The sequence below is a fragment of the Aythya ferina genome (genome assembly GCF_964211825.1).
Source record: "Aythya ferina genome assembly, chromosome: 2".
Lineage (NCBI taxonomy): Eukaryota > Metazoa > Chordata > Aves > Anseriformes > Anatidae > Aythya > Aythya ferina.
In genome coordinates, this window is record NC_140297.1 from 97,030,074 (window position 1) to 97,051,588 (window position 21,515).

Consider the following 21,515-nt stretch of genomic DNA (forward strand, 5'->3'; position numbering starts at 1 on the left):
GGGGCGTGGCCTCGGCTGCCTCGCCCAATCCGGCGCCGCCCTGGGCCCTTGAAGCCCCGCCCCGGAAGCGCGCGCGGGTTAGTTGGCTGCCGGGCGGCGGCCATGATGGCGGCGGGGGCTCCGATGCCCGAGGCCTCGTTCCTGTGGGGCGTCTTCCAGCGGTGAGGGGCGGCCGGGGGCTGGGAGGGGCCGGGGGGTGTCCGCCGGCCCGGCCCGAGGTGCCGGGGGTGCCGGGGTGCCCGGGTCCGGCAGCCGGAGCGAGGCCTGGGAGGGCCCCGGGGGAGCGCGGTGCGGGGCCGGGCGGGGCCCTGAGGGCCGGGTCCTGGGCGGGGGGGAGCTGGAGAGGGCACCGTGAGGGGGAGACACAAAGGAGGAGGAGTGAGAAAATGTGGAAAAAAACAGCCCTGCAGCCCGCCAGGTGAGCGCAGCAGGAGGGCAGGAGGTGCTCCAGGCAGGCAGCAGCAGTTCCCCTGCAGCCTGTGGAGAGGCCCCTGGTGGAGCAGGCTGTCCCCCTGCAGCCCATGGGTCCCACACGGAGCAGATCTCCATGCTGCAGCCCCCCCATGGGTGGAGGAGCCCCCGGTGGAGCAGGGGCACGGAGTGACCGTGAAGGAGCGGCAGAGACAAAGCGTCAGGGACTGACCGCAGCCCCCTGTTCCCTCATCCCCCTGTGCTCCTTGAGGGGGGAGGAGGTAGAAGGTGGTGTATGTGGGGGGGAGGTGTTTTTAGCTTACTTTTAGTTTCTCACTGCTTAATGTCCTTATGCTGAGTTTATTGTGCCCATGACAGCAATAGGTGAGTGATCTCAACCCCTGAGCTTTTTTTCATCGCAGTTCCTCCCCCTGTTCTTTTGACTAGGAGAACAAGAGAGCAACATGGTGGAGCTTAGGTGCCCATCGGTGTGAAAGCAGCCATGAAACCATGTTTTCATGAAAATGTCGGCTTAGCTTCGTGTAGCAGCTCATTAAAAGTAAATCCAGTGATAAAATACCTAGAAAAGAAATAGTGAATAAAAAGGGGAGTGTCTTTTGTTGTTACAGTCCATGCTGTTTATGTGTGTGCTGAGTTCTGTATGTGGTTTGTGCCATTCTGGAGATGGGGAAGGAATTTAGCAGAAAGAACTGAAAAGCTGTAGAAAAGGACAACAAGGACCACAGGAATAAAAGAGCTGCTGCAGAAGGATCAGCCGGGCAGGACTGGGAATGGTTGGAACTGAGGAGAAACGAATCATCGCTGGCAAGGGGAAAGTCATCCTGTGAGATCACCTTCAGATACGCTTCTGCAGAAGGTGTGCCCATGCTTTGCCTGGGCAGAAATTGCTTAGCTTATTCATTTTGGGACAGAGCTCCCTTCTCTACGGCCATAGATGTGAGGGCTGCAGGGAAGCTGGCACCTGTCTGCGCTTCTTTGTACTTTGAACCCTGGGCAGGTGTCAGGGGGTTGCAGTAGATTTGTTGCAGTATTTCTGGAAACAGCTTTCTTCTAGGGGCTGTGCCCGACCCGTTCTGCTCTCCAGGTGTGTTCTTGTGTCTCTCCTCGCTCTTATGCAGGTTCTGCAGTTTGCGTTGTACCCTTGTGTCCTGTCCCAGAATGGTTCATTGGTCTGAGTGACGTGTTTAATTTGCAATAACCGTGAATGATTTACCAAATAAGATTATTCTTTTCCATAAAGGCCACTAATTGCATTTTATTTAGTGAGTATGAACCAGAATGTTGAGGTCTTCTGTAACTGATATGTGTGAATTTCAGCCATTTAAAGTTTGTCATTCTTTTCTTTTCCTGCCTCCAGGGTTGATAAAGATAGGAGTGGAGTAATATCTGATACGGAACTCCAGCAGGCATTGTCCAATGGTGAGTCTGTGAATGAGCACTGAGGTAGTTCGCTGTGAACTTAATGCTGAATTTCATGTGAGACTGCTTACTCGATGCCAGAATTCTTTTTTAATTGGGGGGAAACATCCTTAACACTGATTAGGAGATTAGGAGCATTTAATCGACAGCAAAAGGCTGGAAGGGAGGAAGGAAGTGGACAATAGTCCTGATTTTATTTCATTGGTTTTTGCTGAGCACACTGGTCCTGCTTTTTGGATTTCAAGGGATATTTTCTGGGTTTGGTGCATGTTAATAATGCCTCACAAACTCAATTCCTGTTGTGAACATTACAGATTTGCATGCTGGGGATTAAAGGCATGTGCATCCCTTTATTTTTTCCAGCTCTGTTTCCTAGAAAGCATAAATACACGCCGTGGTTTTTATTCCTTGCTGATCGCAACTGAACCTTTCCTTCTTAACCAGGGTCAGTGTGTGTGACCTGGATGAGGATCGTATGTTTACAGCATTTTTAGCATGCATAAAATCTTTTCATTCAGTAAGGTGCAGGAAGTGAAGATGGTAATTTTTTTTTAATGAGGCTTTTTTAAATTTACTTCCTAACGAAATAGAAAGATGCCCTCTGAATCTGGTATTAGCACTTCTGTGGTGTCTGTCAGTTCCGTTCCGTAATGCTGGAATAGGAACTGGGGCGTGGTCAAATAACTCAGGGAAGCAAAATACAGACAGGATAATTTTTTCCAGTAGTCTTTTTTTTTTTTTTTTTTTTTTTTTTTCCCTCTGGTGACTCAGAGTTGTTGCTTTGGGTGTTGGTTTGGGCTTTTTTCACTCAGTATTCTGAAAAAGAGCATTTTGAAGCTGTGCATCTCTGAGTTTGTATCGAGCTCCCCCTCTCCCAAGGTTCAAACCCTTCATCCTTCTGGCGCAGCGTGGCTGAGAAGGGCTTAAGCTGGTGCTGTGAGCTGGCTGCAGGGCCACAGACTGAGAGGCTCCTTTTGTCAGGAATCACCTGCCCGAAATAAAAGTGGATGGCCCGATTTGGTAAAAATACAGTCTTGTAAGTAATGTAGACTTACTAGAATATTTCTGTTTGGTAATATACCTGATGAATGAAAAGCAGTGTGTTGTCGCTGCTGCACCTGACTCATAACTGAAAGGCTGTTTTGAACAAATTCCTCAGCAGAAGCCAAGCTAACTGGGTTAAGCCGCTGTTTTCACATAAAATTCCAGGGTTGTACAAAATGCCTGGCTTCACCTGGCATTGTACATTTTATATAATTTAAATATCTCCTCATCTGATCAAATTTAAATAATGTAATAGCGATGGCTGACTGACCTCGTCCCTTGTTGGCGGTGTAGGGTAGAGGTTTCAGTGCTTTGCAGATTTGACAGATCCCCACCCACTGAACTCGCTGTTCAGCGAAGCGTTGATCCAGCTGCTGGCTTCCTTCGCTCCAGGGGGCTTTACATCTTGTACGCTCATGTCACAAACCACTCAGTGCGGTCTTTCCAAAATGTATCCTCTGGTGGGTGGCTGTGTGTGGCCGGCCTGCAATCTGCCACGGGCTAAAAGAACGGGAGGGGATTCTGAGCCATCCGAAAGGAGCGCACAGGTCTCCCAGTTCTCCCTGCACCCCGGAGTTCCCCCGTGCTCCACACTCAGCTTTCCAGACCGTCAGGGTTATGCAGGTGACACGGCGCGTATCAGGGAGGGACTGATGATTGCTTCGGGAGGTTGTTTGCACAATAAAGTCCTGTGCTCCCTTGGCTGTTTATTTTTATTTTCCTGTGCTGACTTGTTAACGACGGTGTCAGGGGAGTGGGAGGAAATCGTTTTTCGCTATCTATTGGAACAAGCTGAAATCTGTACAGCTCCTTGGCACTGGAGTTGCTGGGGTTTCCCTGTATGGAATCTGTGTTAGTCTCTTGGAAAATTTCAGCATAAAATAAATTAACTTTCAAACTGTGTTTTCACTTTTTCCTCCATTCTATTCAGAATTAAATGCTGGCGCCCTGTTAATAATTAATAATTTTAGACTTATCTCCTGACAGAAATCAAGGGAATCGTTGTTCTCTAAAATACTGCTTGCTCGAGCATTTTCAGAGCCATTTTTAATCTCCTCTGCTTCCCTTTCTGTTCGTGTGGCAACGGTCACACGGCCTGGCTGAGGAAGAGTTGTGCTTCCTGCTGCTGCCTCTGCAGGTCTGCGCTGATCGTTCCTCCTCCTGCAGGAGGAGTTCGGGGCTGGTGTAAGCACCTACTCCCCGGCCTCTTGCTCCAGCAAAGCACGGGTCTCTCCACACAGCTGCACTCTGTGGCCCTGTTTTTTGCAGAACCCATCAGTAAAATAAGAAGATAAACACAACCACCTCACAGGGGCTCTGTTGTAATGTTCTGGCTCCACCTCATTTAGCTCTGAATCCACTATTTATATTTCTTACGGGTTTTTTGTTAGCTTGTTGGTCAGTTGTGTTTTTTGAACGTTACTTAAGTCTCAAGGAACTAAGTGAATTCTTTCTGTTTCAGGCACGTGGACTCCGTTTAACCCCGCCACAGTCAGGTCAATCCTTGGTGAGTGCGGTTGTGTGACGCCAGGCAGATGGGAGGGATGCTCTCGGGGTTTGGTCTGACAGACAAGTGAGAAAGCTGTCGCTGCTGAGTTGTTTCAGGGAAATCCAAGTATTTTACACATGCTCAGTGTGTGTTCCTGCTGTAATATTAAAAGCCTGTTCAAAGGACTCTTGAACCAGTTTGGCTGTGGTGTTAAGAAGCTGGTCTTTGACTGTAAGGTGGCACGTAAGTTGTCACCTTTTTTTTGTCCACACAGCCCAGTAGTTTTAAGATAAACTGAAGTACTGCCCCTTTTGAATAATAAATGAATGCCCTTTGTGTACAGGTACACGCGCTTGTCAAAGTAGCCTGAGAGGATGTTCCTCAGGTGTTACTCAACTGTTACTGGGGAAAGTGTCAGCTTAAATATTTTAGAGACATCACGCGGCTTTGTCTTTGTAATTTGTTTTTGCTAGTCTGCAATTTAATCCTGTGTTCTCCTCTGAAAAGCCCAAGCAGGCTTTACAACGCTTGAATTCTTTATAGTCCTAAACCAGCTGCCAGTAATAGGGAAGAAAAGGGAAAGGGAAAAATTCAGGAAAGGAAAAAATTCCGGCACAAACCCAATTTTCAGTCATACAGTTCATAAGTCCAAGGCCTAAAGCTTTTGCTCGGTTTTTAAAAGTTGCTCAGCAGCAGCCAGAAGCCCCTGGCTGTGCAAGGTGCTACTTGTATGCAGGTAACAGTATTGCTGAGTTAAGTGCTGAGGGATATTCAGAGGCTTTGGGCAGTCAGCAGATGCTGTAGAGTTTTTTTTATAAGTCCTTAGAAAAGAGCAAACCCCTCTCTCTGTCACTGGATTACAAATCACGCCCTAAATACTGTCGGACTGGAAATGAAAACCCAGGAAAAGCAAATACTCTGTGATTCACTCTGGTCCTCTTATTTTGCTTCATCACTTCCTCCTTCAGTGGATGACTTTGCTTTTTTTGGCAGAACTTTCCAAGATATCACTTGTATTTTAGCCATTTCTTACCTGTTTTCAGTACTCCTCAAAGCAGTCACGCTTCCTTCTTAAAATAGCAGTAGCTCTTACAGAGTGTTAGTAGAGCTAAGGTTTTACACGGGTTTCTGCTTTCTGTTTCAGGCATGTTTGACAGAGAAAACAAAGGTGGCGTGAACTTCAACGAATTCACAGGAGTCTGGAAGTACATCACAGACTGGCAGAATGTCTTTCGAACGTATGATAGAGACAATTCTGGAATGATTGACAAACATGAGCTAAAGCAAGCACTAACAGGTTTTGGTAATTCATTTGTAATTACTGTTTTTCTGACCGGGTTATGTCAGCAGATGAGCTTATTGTCAGGGCTGCACTGCTCTGACAAAGGTGACTGAAAATAAAAATGAGATGGGTGAAATGCAGTAGATGAAGGTAACTTTTAAAGATATTTGTGCCAGAAGCAGGTTTTTTGTTTAAAGTATATATTTCCTTTCAAAGAAAAGATGAGATGCGTGGGGCAGTACATGAGTGTGAAACGTTTGTTCTGTCAGCAAAGTGTTAAGTCACTTTAACCCACCCTTCTGTTTGCTGTGACCGTGTGTCATCGTTGCTGAGCCCGGTTTTTATTGCATGCATTTTGGCTGAACACCCGTGCTGTGCAGCACAGATATTCAGATGGCCGCTGAAGCAGCTGGCTGTTTTCCTAGAAAGGCTGTGGTAGTGGAAGCATTTTAAAGGGCTTCTCTTTTCCAAGGTTACCGCCTGTCTGATCAATTCTACGATATCCTTATTCGGAAGTTTGACAGACAAGGAAGAGGCCAAGTTGCTTTCGATGACTTTATTCAGTGCTGTGTTGTTTTACAGGTAAGAAAGGAGATGTACTTTTGATGTCAACTGGAAAAAACACACCTTTTCTTAAACTTCTATGGTTCCCTTTAATTATTTTCAATCTAGAACTTATACATAACTGTTCATTTGAAGTATACAGGAGGTGCTAGAAACACCTTAATTCACTGGCCTTCGCTTGTTATCCATTTGCATCACATATAAGTAAGCCCGAAACCATTTTTCTTGACTTCTTAAATGGTTTTATGGAGTGAAAAAATGTAAAATAGTTTCAGTGGTTTTAAAATGAAAACATTTAACACTGTTTTCATTAGCTTTAATACACAAACATATTTTAAGGATCTTGGGTGTGTTAAAACTGGAGTGTATCATGCCCCATGTTGCCCTCTTGAGTATACTCCAAAATAAAGTTCTTGTAATTTGATTGCAAGGACTTTTGCATCTCTGTTTAAGGCTCTGATTACAAAGATTTTGACCTAATAGCTGAATTATCTGGTCTTTTGTCACTGCTATTTCTGCAGGGGCAATGGTAGTAAAAGACATTTAAAACAAAACAAATAACACCACCAAAAATTCCAGTAATAGGAGTGTGTATGTGAATTTATCGAGAGGGAACTGCTGTTTTACAGGTACATCTTGTTTAGAAATAAATTGCTGAATGATTTCTCACCCTGAGAAATTACAAGCCCTTAAGCACTGATAAGCTTAAGGTTTCTCTAAGAATCTCGGACATTTCAGAAATACATGTAAGGCTTTGGGGAAAAGTGGACAAGCTGAATTTTAGCAGGCTAGTTAGAGGCATTTTTTTCTTACGCTGGCTGTTGTTGCAGCAGTATCCTAGCTATTTTCCTATATGCACCATGAAGAGAAGGGAGTGCTCTGTAAGTAGATCTTCATTATTTCCCTAAGTTTTGGTCTTCTCCTTTCAGCTTTACATCTGTAGCCGTAAATCAAACACTGCTGCTGAAACATAAGTTACTTTTATATTAATTTGCAATAGGAGCAAATTGTACTTTTGGTGACGCATTGAACAGATTTGGCCAAAAAGATGAGAAATGGACATGGTACTCATTAGACTCTGTCTCCAGATTGTTCCCACCTCCCCAGCAGCCAGCTATAAAAAGCTGTCTGCTCCATAAAGAAGTGCCTGGTTAGGCGTAGGTGTCATATCATAAGATACATCATGAACTCAGATCTGCTGCACAGCTTGAGCACAAGATGCAGCAAAGAGCTACCTCTAAGGCACAAAAACCATACAGTGCCTTCAGAGGGCATGCACAGCAAGTGTTCATACAGCTAGAGAAACCTCGGGGACAAGCAGAATAGCTGCCAGTTTGATTTTAGCGTGTACCAAAATGTGTGTTTTTCTCCCCCTTTTTTAGAGGCTGACCGACGTATTCCGGCGTTACGATACGGATCAGGACGGCTGGATTCAGGTGTCCTACGAGCAGTACCTGTCCATGGTCTTCAGCATCGTATGACATCGACGACTCGGGATTCCACCCTGGCACTGTACAGACTGGAGTTGCCAAATGATCATGTACTGACTAAGATTATGGATGTATTATAATGGATATAATTTCACATTCTTAAATTTTGTACGTTCGTCGTCACCTTCAGAATCTGTACTTGAGTTGGTTTTCGTTTTGTATTACCGTAAGATCGACCACCTCTCGCTTACTGCGGTACAGAAAGCACAGAGCCTAGATTTAACCAGTGCAATGTCAAACCTAACTTTCTTCCACATATCCTGCATGAGGAAAAAAATGACTCTTTAGAAATGCCAAATTAAAATAGTGCTTGTTAGTTTGTCAGAGTCGGAACGCCGAAGTTGCACAACATGTTTTGCATGTGCCTTACTTTTCTAAGAGGTTAATGTATTAATTTTTAATACAGAATTTAAAGTTAAGTAAAAGTGCTAGACCAACTTACACAGCCTGCTTTATTTTTGTACAAGTTTTTAAGGGAATGGTGGGGGTTGTGTTTCTGTGTTCAGTTTTCTGTGGCTCAGGGGTCCCTGCCACTTAACAGAGGTGGCCTTTTTGCTTTGCTTTGTATTTTTGCTTTCTAGCTGCCCCTTCCTTTCAGGGTATCCTTGGGACATCTTCCAATAGAACTGCTTCTCATCTTTGTCCTATACTGTATCTTCCGCAGTGAGTTCCCTACAAAAATAAACCTCTAGTTCCTCCAGATGTAGTTCCCTCTGCTTAGGGTGCTCATTTACCACAAATAATCCTCCTTCTTGTGGTGAAGCACTCATTCTGAAGTGGCCTTGAGCTGACAGTCAAGCATCCTCAAAACCTCAACCTCACCACTTGCAGATGGAAAACTGAAGCAGAAAAAGTAATTCGGTTCCTTCCTGTCACGCACCAGCTCCTGCAGTAACTTTGAAGAAGCAAAGACAATCTTACAGCTGCACTGCCCGAAGCATTTAAAGCTTACCTGTGGCTGTTACTTGTCAGGACATGACTACAAAGGTTAACAGCAGCCCCTGGTGACATTTCGGTAACACTTCCTAAACACCTTTGTGGTGGGAAATCTGTAGGGAGTGACAGGTGCTCGCAGCAAAGCACTGGGGGCACCCAGAAGGGGTGTCTGGCCTCCAAAGGGCGATGGATTGCGTCTGGGATGTGGGGGACAGGAATGGTGGCAAACACACCAGCGACCACCTCAACAGCCTAACTTACTTTAAGGAGACCAGGGAGAAAGCTTTCCAACAGATACTGCCTGCAACTTACCTCCCCGGAACTCTGTGTATGTATGTGCTGCATGTATTCCTGAAGGGAGGGAGAAAGAAATGAGAATACGAATTCCTGAGGGAATATGAAAGAAAGAAAGAAATGAGCCCTGTATTTCTGGGCTCAAAAGAGATTTCCTATTTAGAGGCCTCGGCTAAAAAGAGCTTCCTTGCTCCTTTCCCACTAAGGGACGTGTCCCTTTGGATCATACATCTGACCAAATGAAATCCAGTAAATCTGGGATCAAGAATAGGTCCAAGATAAAACTAGAACTAAAGCTGGTAGCAGAGAAATTACCCAGGTTGTGGCCTGTGAAGAAGGCAGCCTTTTTTTTTTCAGCCAGTGTCATCACACATCAGTGATTGCTGTAGAACCACCGGAGCTGCCAGCACTTTCTGAGGGAGCCGTGCTGGTGTGGAAAATTACCAGCGTCCCTGGACTGGGATGGCTCTCGCCTCAGTGGGACACAGAGATGCTTCTGAAGGTGCAAAAGCAAGTACACCACAGCCCAAGCAACCGGCTGAAAGTAGACCAGAGATCCCTCAAAGCCTGCTCTGTCCTGTTGTTTTTTTGTTTTTTTTTTTTTAATCAATGGCCTTTTAAGGAAAAGCAAAATCGGTTCAAAGGGCTCTGCTGCAGCCTCAAAAATCTGACCTCAGTGCCAGAGCCACTGAGTGCCGCTGTATTAATGCTGCACTGAAGCAATCAGTGCCTACCTTGCGAAGATGGTTTCCAAGGCCCTGAAGGACCAGAGCCTGGAACAGGGACAGGCAAAGAACTCGTTCTGCTCCAGTCCTGTAGTACACAGGAGCAGGAGAAGGCAGAGGTTTCTCAGGCACAAGTAGCCAGAGGCTGACTCAAGAAAATTGGCCAATGCAGGAAAGTGAAACAGCTTAGGCAATCCTACTGTGGTAACTGCTAGGGTGGCGGAACTCCCAAGGCACTTCTGTGTTGTTTTGTTTTTTTCTTCCCCTCCACGAAGTCTTCTTACTTGGTGCCTTTGTGGCCACTGCTGGTCACGTGCCCAAAAGGTCAGCAGCCTGGATTTATGTTGTGCTTTTCCTGCTCTCAGCTGAATCCTCCTTTAAAAATGGCAGGGTTGAACTAAGTGAAAAGAAGACGGCCAGAACCCAAAGTCACGATCTGTCAGAAGACATGTTTGTAGGACGAGATGCTGGCTAGACAGAAAGAAGTGAAACAGGCACATTCCCTGGAGGGATTGACAATGACTGAAAGAGAGACCCTGTAAAAGAAAACATTTCGAGTTGTAAATACCTGGCCCTCCAGAGAGAGGGAGAAGATGTCACAGAAACCCTCTGAACAAGGCAATGATGCCCAGCACCGCAGTTCTAAACAGCCCTGAAAAAACAAACCAAGCTTCATTACTCCTGTCACAAGGGCAAACGACCCCTTTGCAGAGTTGCATCCTGAAGATGCTTCTGTCCATTCTTCCTGTACTTCACTTGACTGCTAGGAAATTGAACTCCACAGAGGAATGTGTTCCTGTGAAAATAAAGATACTGCTTGTTTGGCACAAGCCAGCTACACCTGTTTGCTGGTATAGGATGCAGGGGGGAAACAGTCTCTGAAATCAATTGTGGGGACAACGAATTTGGGAGTACCAAGTGGCAGAGCCCAGGCCAGTATCAGTACAGCTCCTGTACACTGAAGCTCTTAATTTTCAAAGCTAGGAAGTCTTTGGAAAGAAGAAAATTAAAGAGAAAGCAGCGATGAAGCTGAAACTGGCTTAGCCAAGTGATTGAAAGGAACTGTAAAGAATAAACCGATGGATGCACTGGGAGCAGTTGCACAGAAGGGGTAAGAGAGGCTGGCAGTGCAAACTGCCAACTTAAATCCCTAGATGCTCGTGCTTATGTAAAAGAACCAACAGAGACACATACCAAGAAGTTCATTGATTTTGTAAAAATTGAAGACTGAAACTGAAGAAAGGAGCATTTATAAGACTAAATGCTTACTTACAGTTTGGGAAGCCATCAGTAACTCAATGATGAAAGGCATTTCTTAGCTCATTTACAATTCCAAATTCACTTCAAAATGCTGGAACTGTTTCCCCAAAGCAGGACCCTGTGCAATGAGCAGGAACTGTTCCCCAGAACAAAAAATAAGAAGGGAATGTGGAGGACGAAAGAGCATCTAAGTTGGGAAGAGCTCATCCAGCTACTGTACGCCACTGGAATATCCCAAAGGGAGTCAGAACTGAAGAAAAGTGACTTCTCTACAAAGATCCCAGCTGAAAAGGTCGTAACGTTAATTTGCAGAGTTTTTCTGCAGTTTCAGTATTTAGTTGCACTACACTTTCTGGAGGAAAGGAAACAGGGTACAAGAATTAAGAATGAAAGTGGATCTTTTCTGATGTGCAAGCAAAACAACAGTAGGAGGAGAATTTTAGAGAATCACATTTATATGCTCTATAATCAGCTGCTTTGTTGCCTTTGTGTTCAAATTTACATGTCAAGTTCCAAAGTTATTTTCTGTGAATGCAGTAGTATGACAGCTCATGAAGACAAACCCTACTCCAGCAGGGACAAATAAATATTCCAGGTATAGATGAGAAGAAAAATTATAGTCCATAGCACAGTGGTGAAAAGGAAAACAGATGTTGGGGAGTAACCTGTCTCACTCTAGTCCCTCTTTTTAGCCACATGTACACTCTATTCGGTTACATAAAGCAGACATCTACTGCTGGGAGTTCATGAACTTACAACTCAGAGGTGCAGGGAGAAGAAAACATAAGTCTGGACCACTGATAAACATCATGAACTGGTGATTACTTCTCAGTATGTCATTTTGATTACTTTTTTAATTTTCCCTATTATTTTAACTAATTGCCTTATAGGTTCTATTATTTCTTAATATGCGTTTTTCTATAAGGAAGAATGAAGAATTTTCTCTTTTAGTATGGACCAATTCAACAAATGAGTTTCTAAGTCAATTTGCAACAGTTTCATTCTAAGCAGGATAAAAAAGTCTGCCTATATTGCATGTCCCTTTCCATTCTGCAAAAACAAAGGCAGGTAAAATGCCCCATTACATACCCATCCCCTAAAACCAATTACATTTTTCTCACACAGCATGACATTAAGCCAGAGAATACCTTTGCTGCGACACTCGCCTTTCGTTATCCTAAACAGAAATGTAGTGTATCAATTTCTAAAATATCCAAATTATAAAGCCTTACATTAACTGACCTTAACTTTGTTTGAAGGAAAATACACCTGCATTTTCATGCAACAGATCTGAATTTTCAGTGAGCTTTCTTCCTAAAAAGTTAACATAAAAGCAAACCTTTCTTTTTTTTCTGAGTGGGGAAGGATGCTAAAAGGGCCATTAGCTTTTTCCTGACAGAATAACATTAACATATTTTCAAAAAATAACAAAAGATTTTTCTGCAATATACTAAGATATAACAAATACTTTAAAAAAGCCTAAACAAAATAGTGTTCACCTCCTTTATGTGCAAGTTTGTGTTCCAGCTACATTTACCACGTTAAAATGTTGAACTCTACCTCCCTTTCCCCTTCCAAAACCAGTCCCACAATCAAACGCAGTCTTTTCCTGAATGCCAAGAGATGAAGATGCTTGAATCTGATCATGTTTCCAGTTCAGCAGTCGTTGCTCCTTAATCTTTTCCTCTAGTTTCTACTAGCACATTGGCTAACGTCTGAATATCTATTTCTAGAAAGGGGAGATAAAAGAACGTGAAGTTACTTCTTTTTCATGTTATTTCACATTATATGGCACAGAATGTTAAAATGAAAACGTTACTATTCACTAAACGTTCCTAGCTGTAGTACCACGAGCATAGTTCGCATCTGTCCAAACTCCCCCCCACTGACAGCTATCTATCCAACTGCCTTTAAATGTTTTATAATCTATTTCCAAAGCACAATCACCCTTTTTAACGTTAAGGAGTATTTTTGCAATAATGGGAAAAAACACGTTTTCATGTAATGAACCAGCTCTCTGACACCACTTCTGGCTTGCTGCTCCAAGGTGTTTGATCCATTTTGAACACTTTCATCTACTACAGTGCCACCCTGCACGCATTCCAATACTTTTTTCTTTATGCCAACACATCCCCTCCCCGTAGTCGCCACCCCGGCAGTACAAACTCCCACCATGACACAAGATGCTAGCTAGCAAGATGACCCAGAACAAACATTTCAGTTCAGGATTTTTTTGTGCTATCAAATTTTTCCTCTGACTTACAGCCCTATCTAAATGCCAAGTGGCAAAGCCTCCTCAGAGAGGCAATTACTGCTATTCTTCATCCGATACAGGCGCTGATCAGAATGGACTCTACCCTGAACTAAGCATACTATCTCTGCAGCACATGATCTCACATTTATTTTAAGCACGTATGTTGATGTAACTCACTTTACAAGAACTAATTATAATCTTACTTTGAAGGGCTGGATAATACGGAGCCAACTGCTTGAGCATCCTGGTCATTGCAGGTATATCATTTCCTCCTAGTCTGTTCAAAGTGTTAGGAGCAAGATCAACAGCGTCTTCATCAAACGTCGTGTCTGAGCCTCTGAACTGCTGGTCATCTCTGTATGAACCACCGCCAGAGAAGGGATGGTGACGTGAACCCCAGTCACTTCTGTGGCCTGACTTCTGATGCCTGTATTCTTGACACCTAGTTTCCCGGTTCCAGCTAGAATCCTGGTTCCACCTAGAGTCCTGGTTCCACCTGGTATCCTGGTTCCACCTGATGTTCTCGTTCCACCTGCAGTCCTGGTTCCACCTGGAGTCCTGGTTCCACCTGCTGTTCTCATTCCACCTGGAGTCCTGGTTCCACCTGGAGCCCTCGTTCCACCTGGAGCCACCTCTTCCTGAAGAAGCAGAATGTGCAGAAGACGTACAAGAATTCGCAGGCCCATCACTCCTGTAAGAGGAATAGCTTTGTGAAGGATAGTTTGCTGAGTATCTTCCAGATGAAGGATACAAAGAATTGGGATAGGGTAATCCTTGATCACTTAAGCTCCTTGCTTTTGTACACGTTTGTTGGCTCCTCCAGTTTGTACTTTCCTCGCCGTACGGCAGTCTGTTGTCGGGGAGCTTACTTCCTCGCACATCTTTGGGCATATATTCTGCTGAGTACTCACTCACCGAATTTGTCTCATACGAAGAGGCCTCACAGGCCAAATTACTGCCAGAAGCAGATCGGCTGAACTGTCTCAGCCATTCACTGATCCCACTGGCAGGACGTCCAGTCTGAAGAGCAAAAGAGTCCCTGAGTGCAGACATCATCGCAAAGTCACTAGGTCTTAGTCCATAGGGAGATGATCTGTCATCCCTTTGGTAACCGTATGAGTTATCAGGAGCAAAAGAATCATCTGCAGAACACTGTTCATACTGAGATGAAGAACCTTGATTCCAGTTGGAATTTCCTAAATAAATAAATGAATTAATAAATACATAATTTTAAAAGGGCACTAGAAGTTAGTAAAATATGAAAATACCAACTGAAAACACAACTACTCGGAGGTTTTATGAAGAGTTCTTCTCACATTTCTTGCCTTTATGTCTTACATGAGTCCTTGCATCTTTTTACCCCAAATCCTCACGTTAAAATAGGTTAGACAAGGTTTTCACTCACATGTTCTAATTAATTTTCGCATCAACCCACATGGCATGAGACTGAATGTAATTAGAATAGTTTAGATACCTTTTTTGGTTTGATTTTTCTTCCAATTCATTAACTACAAGTGGGACAATTTTTTGCAAAAGAAACTCAATTCATTATAAGCCCCTTTTGGTCTGACTATTTACTGGGTTAGCAAGTTTTTTTACTGGGTTAGGTTTTTTGACCATGTTGAACAACTGACTCAATCCAATTAATCCCTTCAACTAATAAATCATCTCAATTCAACTATGCTTTACCGTCAAAGCATCTTAAAAATCAACCACTGGAATTATTTGAAGGCCTCTCAGGTAAGATGTACCTAAAAGTGCTCACGAAGATCAGGATACACTAACTGTATACCTTATATACAGTTATAAATTATAAAATAAGTATAAATATAAAATGTATTAATATAATTAATATTATAAAATGCTATTATAAATATTGAACTTAGCATGTCTCAAGAAGTTAACACTTCTGATAGCAACATGTGTGCATTTTGAATATGAAATAAAACGGGTTAGCTAAAATCACGTTATTTCCTTTCAGTGCTTGTTTTCTTATTAAATCTATCGGTTCTGCAGTTTAGAAGAAAAAAACAAATAGAAAAGATTTACAAAAGTTAAAGCCTGTAAATCCTCTAGAGGTACCGTCAACCAACAACTTGCCAAAGCTCTACTCTAGCAGCTCGCCCTCATGTCCTTTTCTATCGAGTTTCTTTTCACCCTAAGACTTAAGGGAAACAGAGGGAGGCAACTACTTAGCAGGCCAGCAGCCTAAAGAAACAAGCTAAAAATCTCTTTCATTGCATCCCTGGCAGAGGTATTCCCTCAATGTAATGTAAGAATGAGCAACTACCTCTTTGAAGATGCCTTGACACACCAACCTTCACACTGAGGGCAGGCAGATGTTACTGCTTGCGTTTCCTGTAACCTCTGTTTCTGTAATACTATGCAGCAAGTCAAGGTTCAAGTCATGAAGGCTTTAGAAATAGATACCCTGAATGGACTCAGAGGAAAAGACACATGGTTCTCCAGTAAAGAAGTGCTATGGCTGGCCATAAAAGCAAATTTTTGCAATTTACACAATGTCAAGAACAGACTTAAGGCAGTCGAACAACGTGCCTACATTACCTTTGGATTTTCCATATGGCTTATACAGTTTTGGGATGTTTTTTCTTGCTGGAAAATCATCTTGAGATATTGACATCAGTGGCCTCAGACTGTTAGTATAATTAACCTAGATAAAAGACAAGGTCAGAATGTCTGTTTTTAAACTAAAATCTTGAGCATTCAAACAAAAAAAAAAAGCAATTTCCCCATAGAAAGTTAGCAGAGTACTATTTTAGGTGACAGCAAACTCCATATGAATGACGTCTTGCTCTGTTCACTACTAACACTCTGAAATAAAATTTTAAAAATTATTGTTTTGTAAGAGGTGTGTCTCTGGAGAAGAGAATGAGGTGCCTGGCGACAATGACAATATCACCTGGTTCAAATTTCTATACTGGCCCACAACCTTCAACATCACCTGGCTAAAATATAAAACTGGTGTATATGCAACTCCTGTCTCTAGCTGGGGAATGCAGAACGGCAGGCTCAGCTACTGCCTGAGATTAAATGACAAGAATTTTTAACTACCTCATGAGACCTGCAGTTTATTCACGTGTCAGAATGTGGCACGAATAGGAAATACAAGAACCAAAATACTGCAAAGCCCACATCAGCCACTATTAGTTCAGCTTGCTTTCAGCCAGCCTCCAGCCTCTTCCTTTTTGTGGATCTTTTTCAAAGCCCTCTCCTATTTTCAGTTCCAGCATAATTCATTAGGTTTTAAATGATTTCGAGAGAATCCAGACTGGGCACTTGCATGCTTCCTTTATTGTTTTCAAAAGATTCAGTCTGAATTTAAATGAGAAAGGTCTTCAAACTTATCCAGAAGCATTCTGTATTTTTCAGCAAATGCCATGATGTGAACAGCAAAAAGATTAATTTACTCACTGCTGCTTTCTTTTCACAAAACGACTTCAAAGCTTCTGTAAGTTCCTGCGTAATGTGAACAACGAGTGTTGCTTCTGAGTCTGAGGTGATGTGAAAAGTCTCCTGTTGAAAAAAAATGGTAAGAATTGTTAGCTCATTAGGATGCCAAAGGGTCACCTACACAAACAGACCAGCTATACTTTGATTTTGGTGTAACCAAGGTTATCCTATTGGTTTATATATAACACATACACATATACATCCATACACACACACATCCATGAAAAAATAAAATCGTGAACATAATTATGGCCTGGTAAGAGGTAAGACATCATCCTTGGTTCTGTGGCAATCCCATACTGTCAATCATTAACATTCTGTGGCAGATGGAGAAAGGCACAAGTCCTAAATCTATGGTGTCTGTGTAGAAAACTGAATAAAAAGTCATCTTGAGCAGCTTCATCAAATGGCTTTGATTCCCTAATTTTAGTAACAATAAGATGAAAGTTTTTACTATAATATCCTAATGTATAATGTTGGGAGCCTGAGATAACAAAACACATTGATATATTTATATAAACACAGAACAGCTGTGTTTACCTGTGTTTTTCATGTCCAATCAGAAGGATTGGTAAGTATATGAAGTTATAAGTGATTACAGAAAGTTACAATAATACAGAGTAGTCTTATGCCACAAGGAGTAGATGTGACACCTCTTCATTAGACATAAGCCAGTAACTGTCTATCAAGCATTTTTGGTAGTTTACTCATTATCCCTAGATTGTTTTTTCTATACCTTTTCCTAAAGTCACAAGTAACTACAGACTAAAAGATTAAAAAAAAAAAGACTGAAAGAGAAAAAACATTCTTCAGCTGGAAATGAAGCACTCATCTCACGACAGTCTACTTGTGATTTCAGAGTAGAAACAAGCAGTTCAGACTCAGAATGAAATGTTGTAATTGCTTTAGGTACAGTATTCAAGAGAACAAGACTTTGATGGAATAAAAAGGCAAAGATACATGGTCAGATATTTCCACAACATACGCCTAAAAGGCAAAACAAGATTTATTACGCCACTGACAACAGCAACAGAACAGATAAAACTTCTCCATCCCCAACAACAACTGTGCTCTATTATCACCCGGTTTCACTTGGCTGTCCAGTTCTGCAGCAGCAGCACTAGCCACAGCACCACAGGCAGCAAAAACCGGCTGGCTCAGGTCCTTCACCAGCCCTAGGAAGTAGATACGGGCAGCCAACTGCACTTGAGCAACATCAGTACTGCTAATGCTGCTTGTCGGGGTGGCTCCTCAGCAAAGGGAAGAGTGATCCAGGGAACAGAGGGAGAGCTCAGATTTAATCCAGCATGCTGTTCTCAGCCAAAGTTAAGCTACAGCTGCTCTAGCTTTTCCAAGAGCAAAGTCCACCAAAATGTACCTTAGAAATGAATGCTGTGGTCAGATGAGTTTGAGCAGTAACCAACGGCTCCTTCACAATATTCGCTGATTCACACAGTGAAACTCCACAACTGTTCAGACTTACCAAATTCTTATTCTACATACTTACCAAGAACTCTAAAGCTTTCTGCTTCCGAACAGGATCATTCTGTGGGATTGGGGAAGAAAAAATTACAACATTGAACTCTACAGCATTTGTTGCACCATCTTGTACAAAACAAGATGCTTAACAACAAAAGTCAACCCAAATGAAAGATGGTATTTGTAGGTCACAGCTGCAAACACGTAACATTAAGCCTCAACAGCCCAGTGCTGCTCAAGACAGACACTAGAGAGATCATTTAGGGTTTAACCTCTGAATTAGACAAAAATAGATTATAAATCTTAGATGTAAGATTTAAACCAAACCTTCAGTACAGAACACCTCTGATCTGAAGAGTGGCAAGGCAATGGAGACTGTAGCATAGCTTGGGAGATTTGGCCTACAGCCACTGAGCTTCAGACTTGGTGATTTTAAACAGTAATTATGTGAGCTAAGGTGGGTCAGCATCCTGGCATATGGTATTTATTTCCCTTGTGCTGTGATGAACATAAAACTCTGGTCGTTAGGTCAGTTATTTTGCTTCTGGACTAATATTAGTAAAATAGCAAAAAAGCTAAAGAGTAAAAGCTTTTCAGAGAAAAAGAAAGCAAAGCAAGTGTAAGGAAACTGCTAAAATACAAGGCACTTGCAGAATTACTACCTCTACATACCTCATGCTTATGATCATCTTCCCACCTCAAAAAGAAAGAAAGAAAAATATTAAGATGCATTCTAAAGATTACTAAAAAATTAAGCTTCCTTTTTGTATCTAGAATCAAAATATTTAAATTTCCAAATGTATCTAACTTACCAATACAGGATATATTTTTCTACAGCATATCTAAAGCGTTGTATTTCTTAAAGGTCTTTACTCTGGATCTCAGAAAACAACAGGAGTACTGATGAACTTTACACATCAGCTAAAGAAGATGACTTAAGTAAAAGTAATGGTGTCTTTTTTCCTTCCTAAATGAACAGGAGTGCCTTTTCTACAATTTACGCAATGGCATCCCAGAGAAAGTGGTAACACCTTGAAGTTTGAATCGCAGTGTCTTTGTGCATCAGACTGTTACTGAACTGCATAACCAGTAAAATATTTCAGAAGTCATAGCTACTTATAAACTGAGTATCGAATTGTATTTCAGGTTACTTCCTCACAGGCAGAAAGCAACACTTTACACAAAATGAAGAACTACAGTGGAAAGACACCACATTTTCCCCATATGTGACAACATTTGTTACAGATCTAGTTAATAAGTAAAGTGATCTCGTTAAAAAAATCCCTTTCGATTCCCCTGTGGAGGTTGTATTCTCACCTTGCTTTCTTCTTTGATGGGGCTAGAAAATTAAAAAGAATGATTAGCACCAACATAGGGTTTCCACCATATTACTGCAATAAAAGCACTACACAAAACAAATTGTTATTGTCCCTAAAGTGGCTGCAGTGTTTTAAAGGACTAATAATCTTTTTTTGCCAGTACAGTCTTACAAGGATGAAGAAGGAGGGAAAGCTCAGTAAAACAAGGTAGTCTGTTTAAGGCAGTAGCTGTGCCTCAGAGAGTCAGCTACTGCATCATACATAACTTCACATTTCTTAAGGTGTTCCAGGATAAGCAACAGGACAAGGTATAATTCTTAAGACAAATGATGCATTTGCCCCTACAATACATAGCTGAAAGACTCATGTTACTGCCTTCTGACCACCTGCTGCTGAACAAATACTGATGAGCTACAACAAGAATTAACTGTAAGATGAGGACGCTGAACACTAGAATCATTTTCCCTGACTTATGCAATTTATGCTACCTTTTCAGTAAGCCTACAAAGTCCTCCCTAACTGAAAAGAAGATGGCTGGAGACGAGGAGTGCTAATCAGAGGCTGGAAACTTTGCCCTACTCAAGCAGAACTGAAGTTCTGCTAACTTGGACAAATATTTGCCTCAAGATTAGACCAGGCTGCTCAGGCCCAAGTCGAGCTGAATTTTGTAAGTCTACAAGAACAGCAATTTCCCACCTTTTCAGGCAGGCAGTTTCACTGCTTGGCCACTCACTGTGTAGAACCTTTCATACATTCAATCAGCATTGCCTTCATTGCAACTTGTCAATGTTGATACTTGTTCTTTCCCTGCGTGCCTTCAAATCTGGTTTCTTCTCTGTAGCCATATTTTTGGTACAAAAAGACAGTAATTAGATCAGATTTTTAGCTGCTGCCTTCTCCAAGTTAATCAAACTGGCTCCCTGAAGCTGTTCTCCACATTATATGAACCAGTCCTTGCATGATCTTTTGTAGCTGCTGAGTCCTCTGCTGTTTCACCACAAATTCACCAAAGTTTCTCATGTCTACAGGACACTGTTCCAGAAGTGGCCTAATGAGTTCTGAGAAGAAGGGAATAAACACTTGCTATGAACTCTTAATAACGCAGTCCAGCATGCTGTTAGCCTTCATTACACCATGAGTGCATTGCTGATCTGTGTTCCTATCGTGGTACATCAAAGCCTGCAGGTTCTTAAGATCTGCTCCCTAGCCCAACAGCATCCAGTTTGTATCCAGCAGGGTGTTGCTCCATCCCAAATGTAAGGCTTCACATGTGCTTCTGTCAAACTTCAGATTTCTGACAGCCCATTTCACCAGGTTTCTGAGACCCCTCTGCAAGGCAGCTTTGCTTTACCACATACCAGGCCTTGCCCTCAGTTGATGTCACCTGCAAATCTGACAATGGTGTATTCTATCCCATTATCCAGGTTGTTACTGAGCATGTCAAACATTGCTGACACCAGGATCAGCCACTGGGGAGTGCCACTAGCAAGCAATCAGCACACTTTAAATCACTGACAACTGCTTTTTGAATCCAGCCACCTTTTATCCACAGTGTAGTCTTACTGTATCTCAACTTGGCTACAGAAACACTAAGTGAGGCTTTTGAGAGCTTTGCTGTAGTTAAAATGACATCCATCCCTCCTTCCACGTCCACAGAGCCAGCCCATGCTGTAGCAAAAGGCAATCGTCAAGCCCAGTTTCTCCTTGGTAAATCCACACTGGTTGTTCCCAGTCACCTTCTTGACCTTCACCCACCAGTAAATGATGTCCATAAGGCATCCCCATAATTTTTATAAGGTCTGGGTCAGCCTGTAGCAACACACTTTACTTTTGAAGCTAAGCATATTTGTCTGTTGTTTTTTCAGGTCACCAAATAACTCCTCTGATCACCACGACCTCAGAGACATTGGACAGCAGCTCCCTCAACACCAGAAGCACCCCATTTTGTCCCATGGACTTGCACGTGCTCCATTTGCCATTCCCTACAGTGACCCTTCTCTACAGTGGGTAATGCCATGGTCCCCTAGACTTTACAGCTGTGCACGAAGCTCTCAGAG

At 42.6% G+C, this 21,515-nt stretch overlaps 2 protein-coding genes across 4 annotated transcripts in view; one reads left to right on the plus strand and one right to left on the minus strand.

The window, feature by feature from the left end:
• The first annotated feature begins 12 nt into the window (after nt 1-12).
• PDCD6 (programmed cell death 6) lies at nt 13-8,161 on the plus strand. 3 transcript variants are annotated; one of them, XM_084508642.1, is made up of 6 exons: nt 13-161; nt 1,790-1,851; nt 4,358-4,402; nt 5,529-5,681; nt 6,139-6,248; nt 7,613-8,161. In XM_084508642.1, the coding sequence occupies exons 1-6, from the start codon at nt 103-105 to the stop codon at nt 7,709-7,711; spliced, it is 528 nt and encodes a 175-aa protein (XP_084364768.1). In that variant the 5' UTR covers nt 13-102; the 3' UTR covers nt 7,712-8,161. The 3 variants fall into 3 exon arrangements, with proteins under 3 accessions (XP_084364768.1, XP_084364767.1, XP_084364769.1); XM_084508641.1 differs by having other exon boundaries at nt 20-161; nt 5,529-5,687; XM_084508643.1 differs by lacking the exon at nt 13-161 and adding an exon at nt 1,041-1,288 and having other exon boundaries at nt 5,529-5,687.
• A 3,610-nt stretch (nt 8,162-11,771) lies between these two features.
• LOC311431289 (uncharacterized protein) overlaps nt 11,772-21,515 on the minus strand; it is a 31,701-nt gene continuing 21,957 nt past the window's right edge. Inside the window, exons 10-16 of the mRNA XM_084508640.1 lie at nt 19,457-19,478; nt 18,812-18,836; nt 18,168-18,206; nt 16,622-16,723; nt 15,755-15,860; nt 13,393-14,385; nt 11,772-12,664 (exon numbers count right to left, since the gene is read on the minus strand). Of these exons, the coding sequence (XP_084364766.1) occupies nt 12,609-12,664; nt 13,393-14,385; nt 15,755-15,860; nt 16,622-16,723; nt 18,168-18,206; nt 18,812-18,836; nt 19,457-19,478 (1,343 nt within the window). The 3' untranslated portion in view covers nt 11,772-12,608. The remainder of the gene's footprint in view (nt 12,665-13,392; nt 14,386-15,754; nt 15,861-16,621; nt 16,724-18,167; nt 18,207-18,811; nt 18,837-19,456; nt 19,479-21,515) is intronic.

Excerpts from the sequence above, each read along its gene's own strand:
- PDCD6 (XM_084508641.1), top strand. The coding sequence starts at position 103 with ATGATGGCGGCGGGGGCTCCGATGCCCGAGGCCTCGTTCCTGTGGGGC. Across the intron at positions 162-1,789 it reads CTGTGGGGCGTCTTCCAGCG|GGTTGATAAAGATAGGAGTG; the intron begins GTGAGGGGCGGC and ends TCCTGCCTCCAG. Across the intron at positions 5,688-6,138 it reads GCAAGCACTAACAGGTTTTG|GTTACCGCCTGTCTGATCAA; the intron begins GTAATTCATTTG and ends CTCTTTTCCAAG.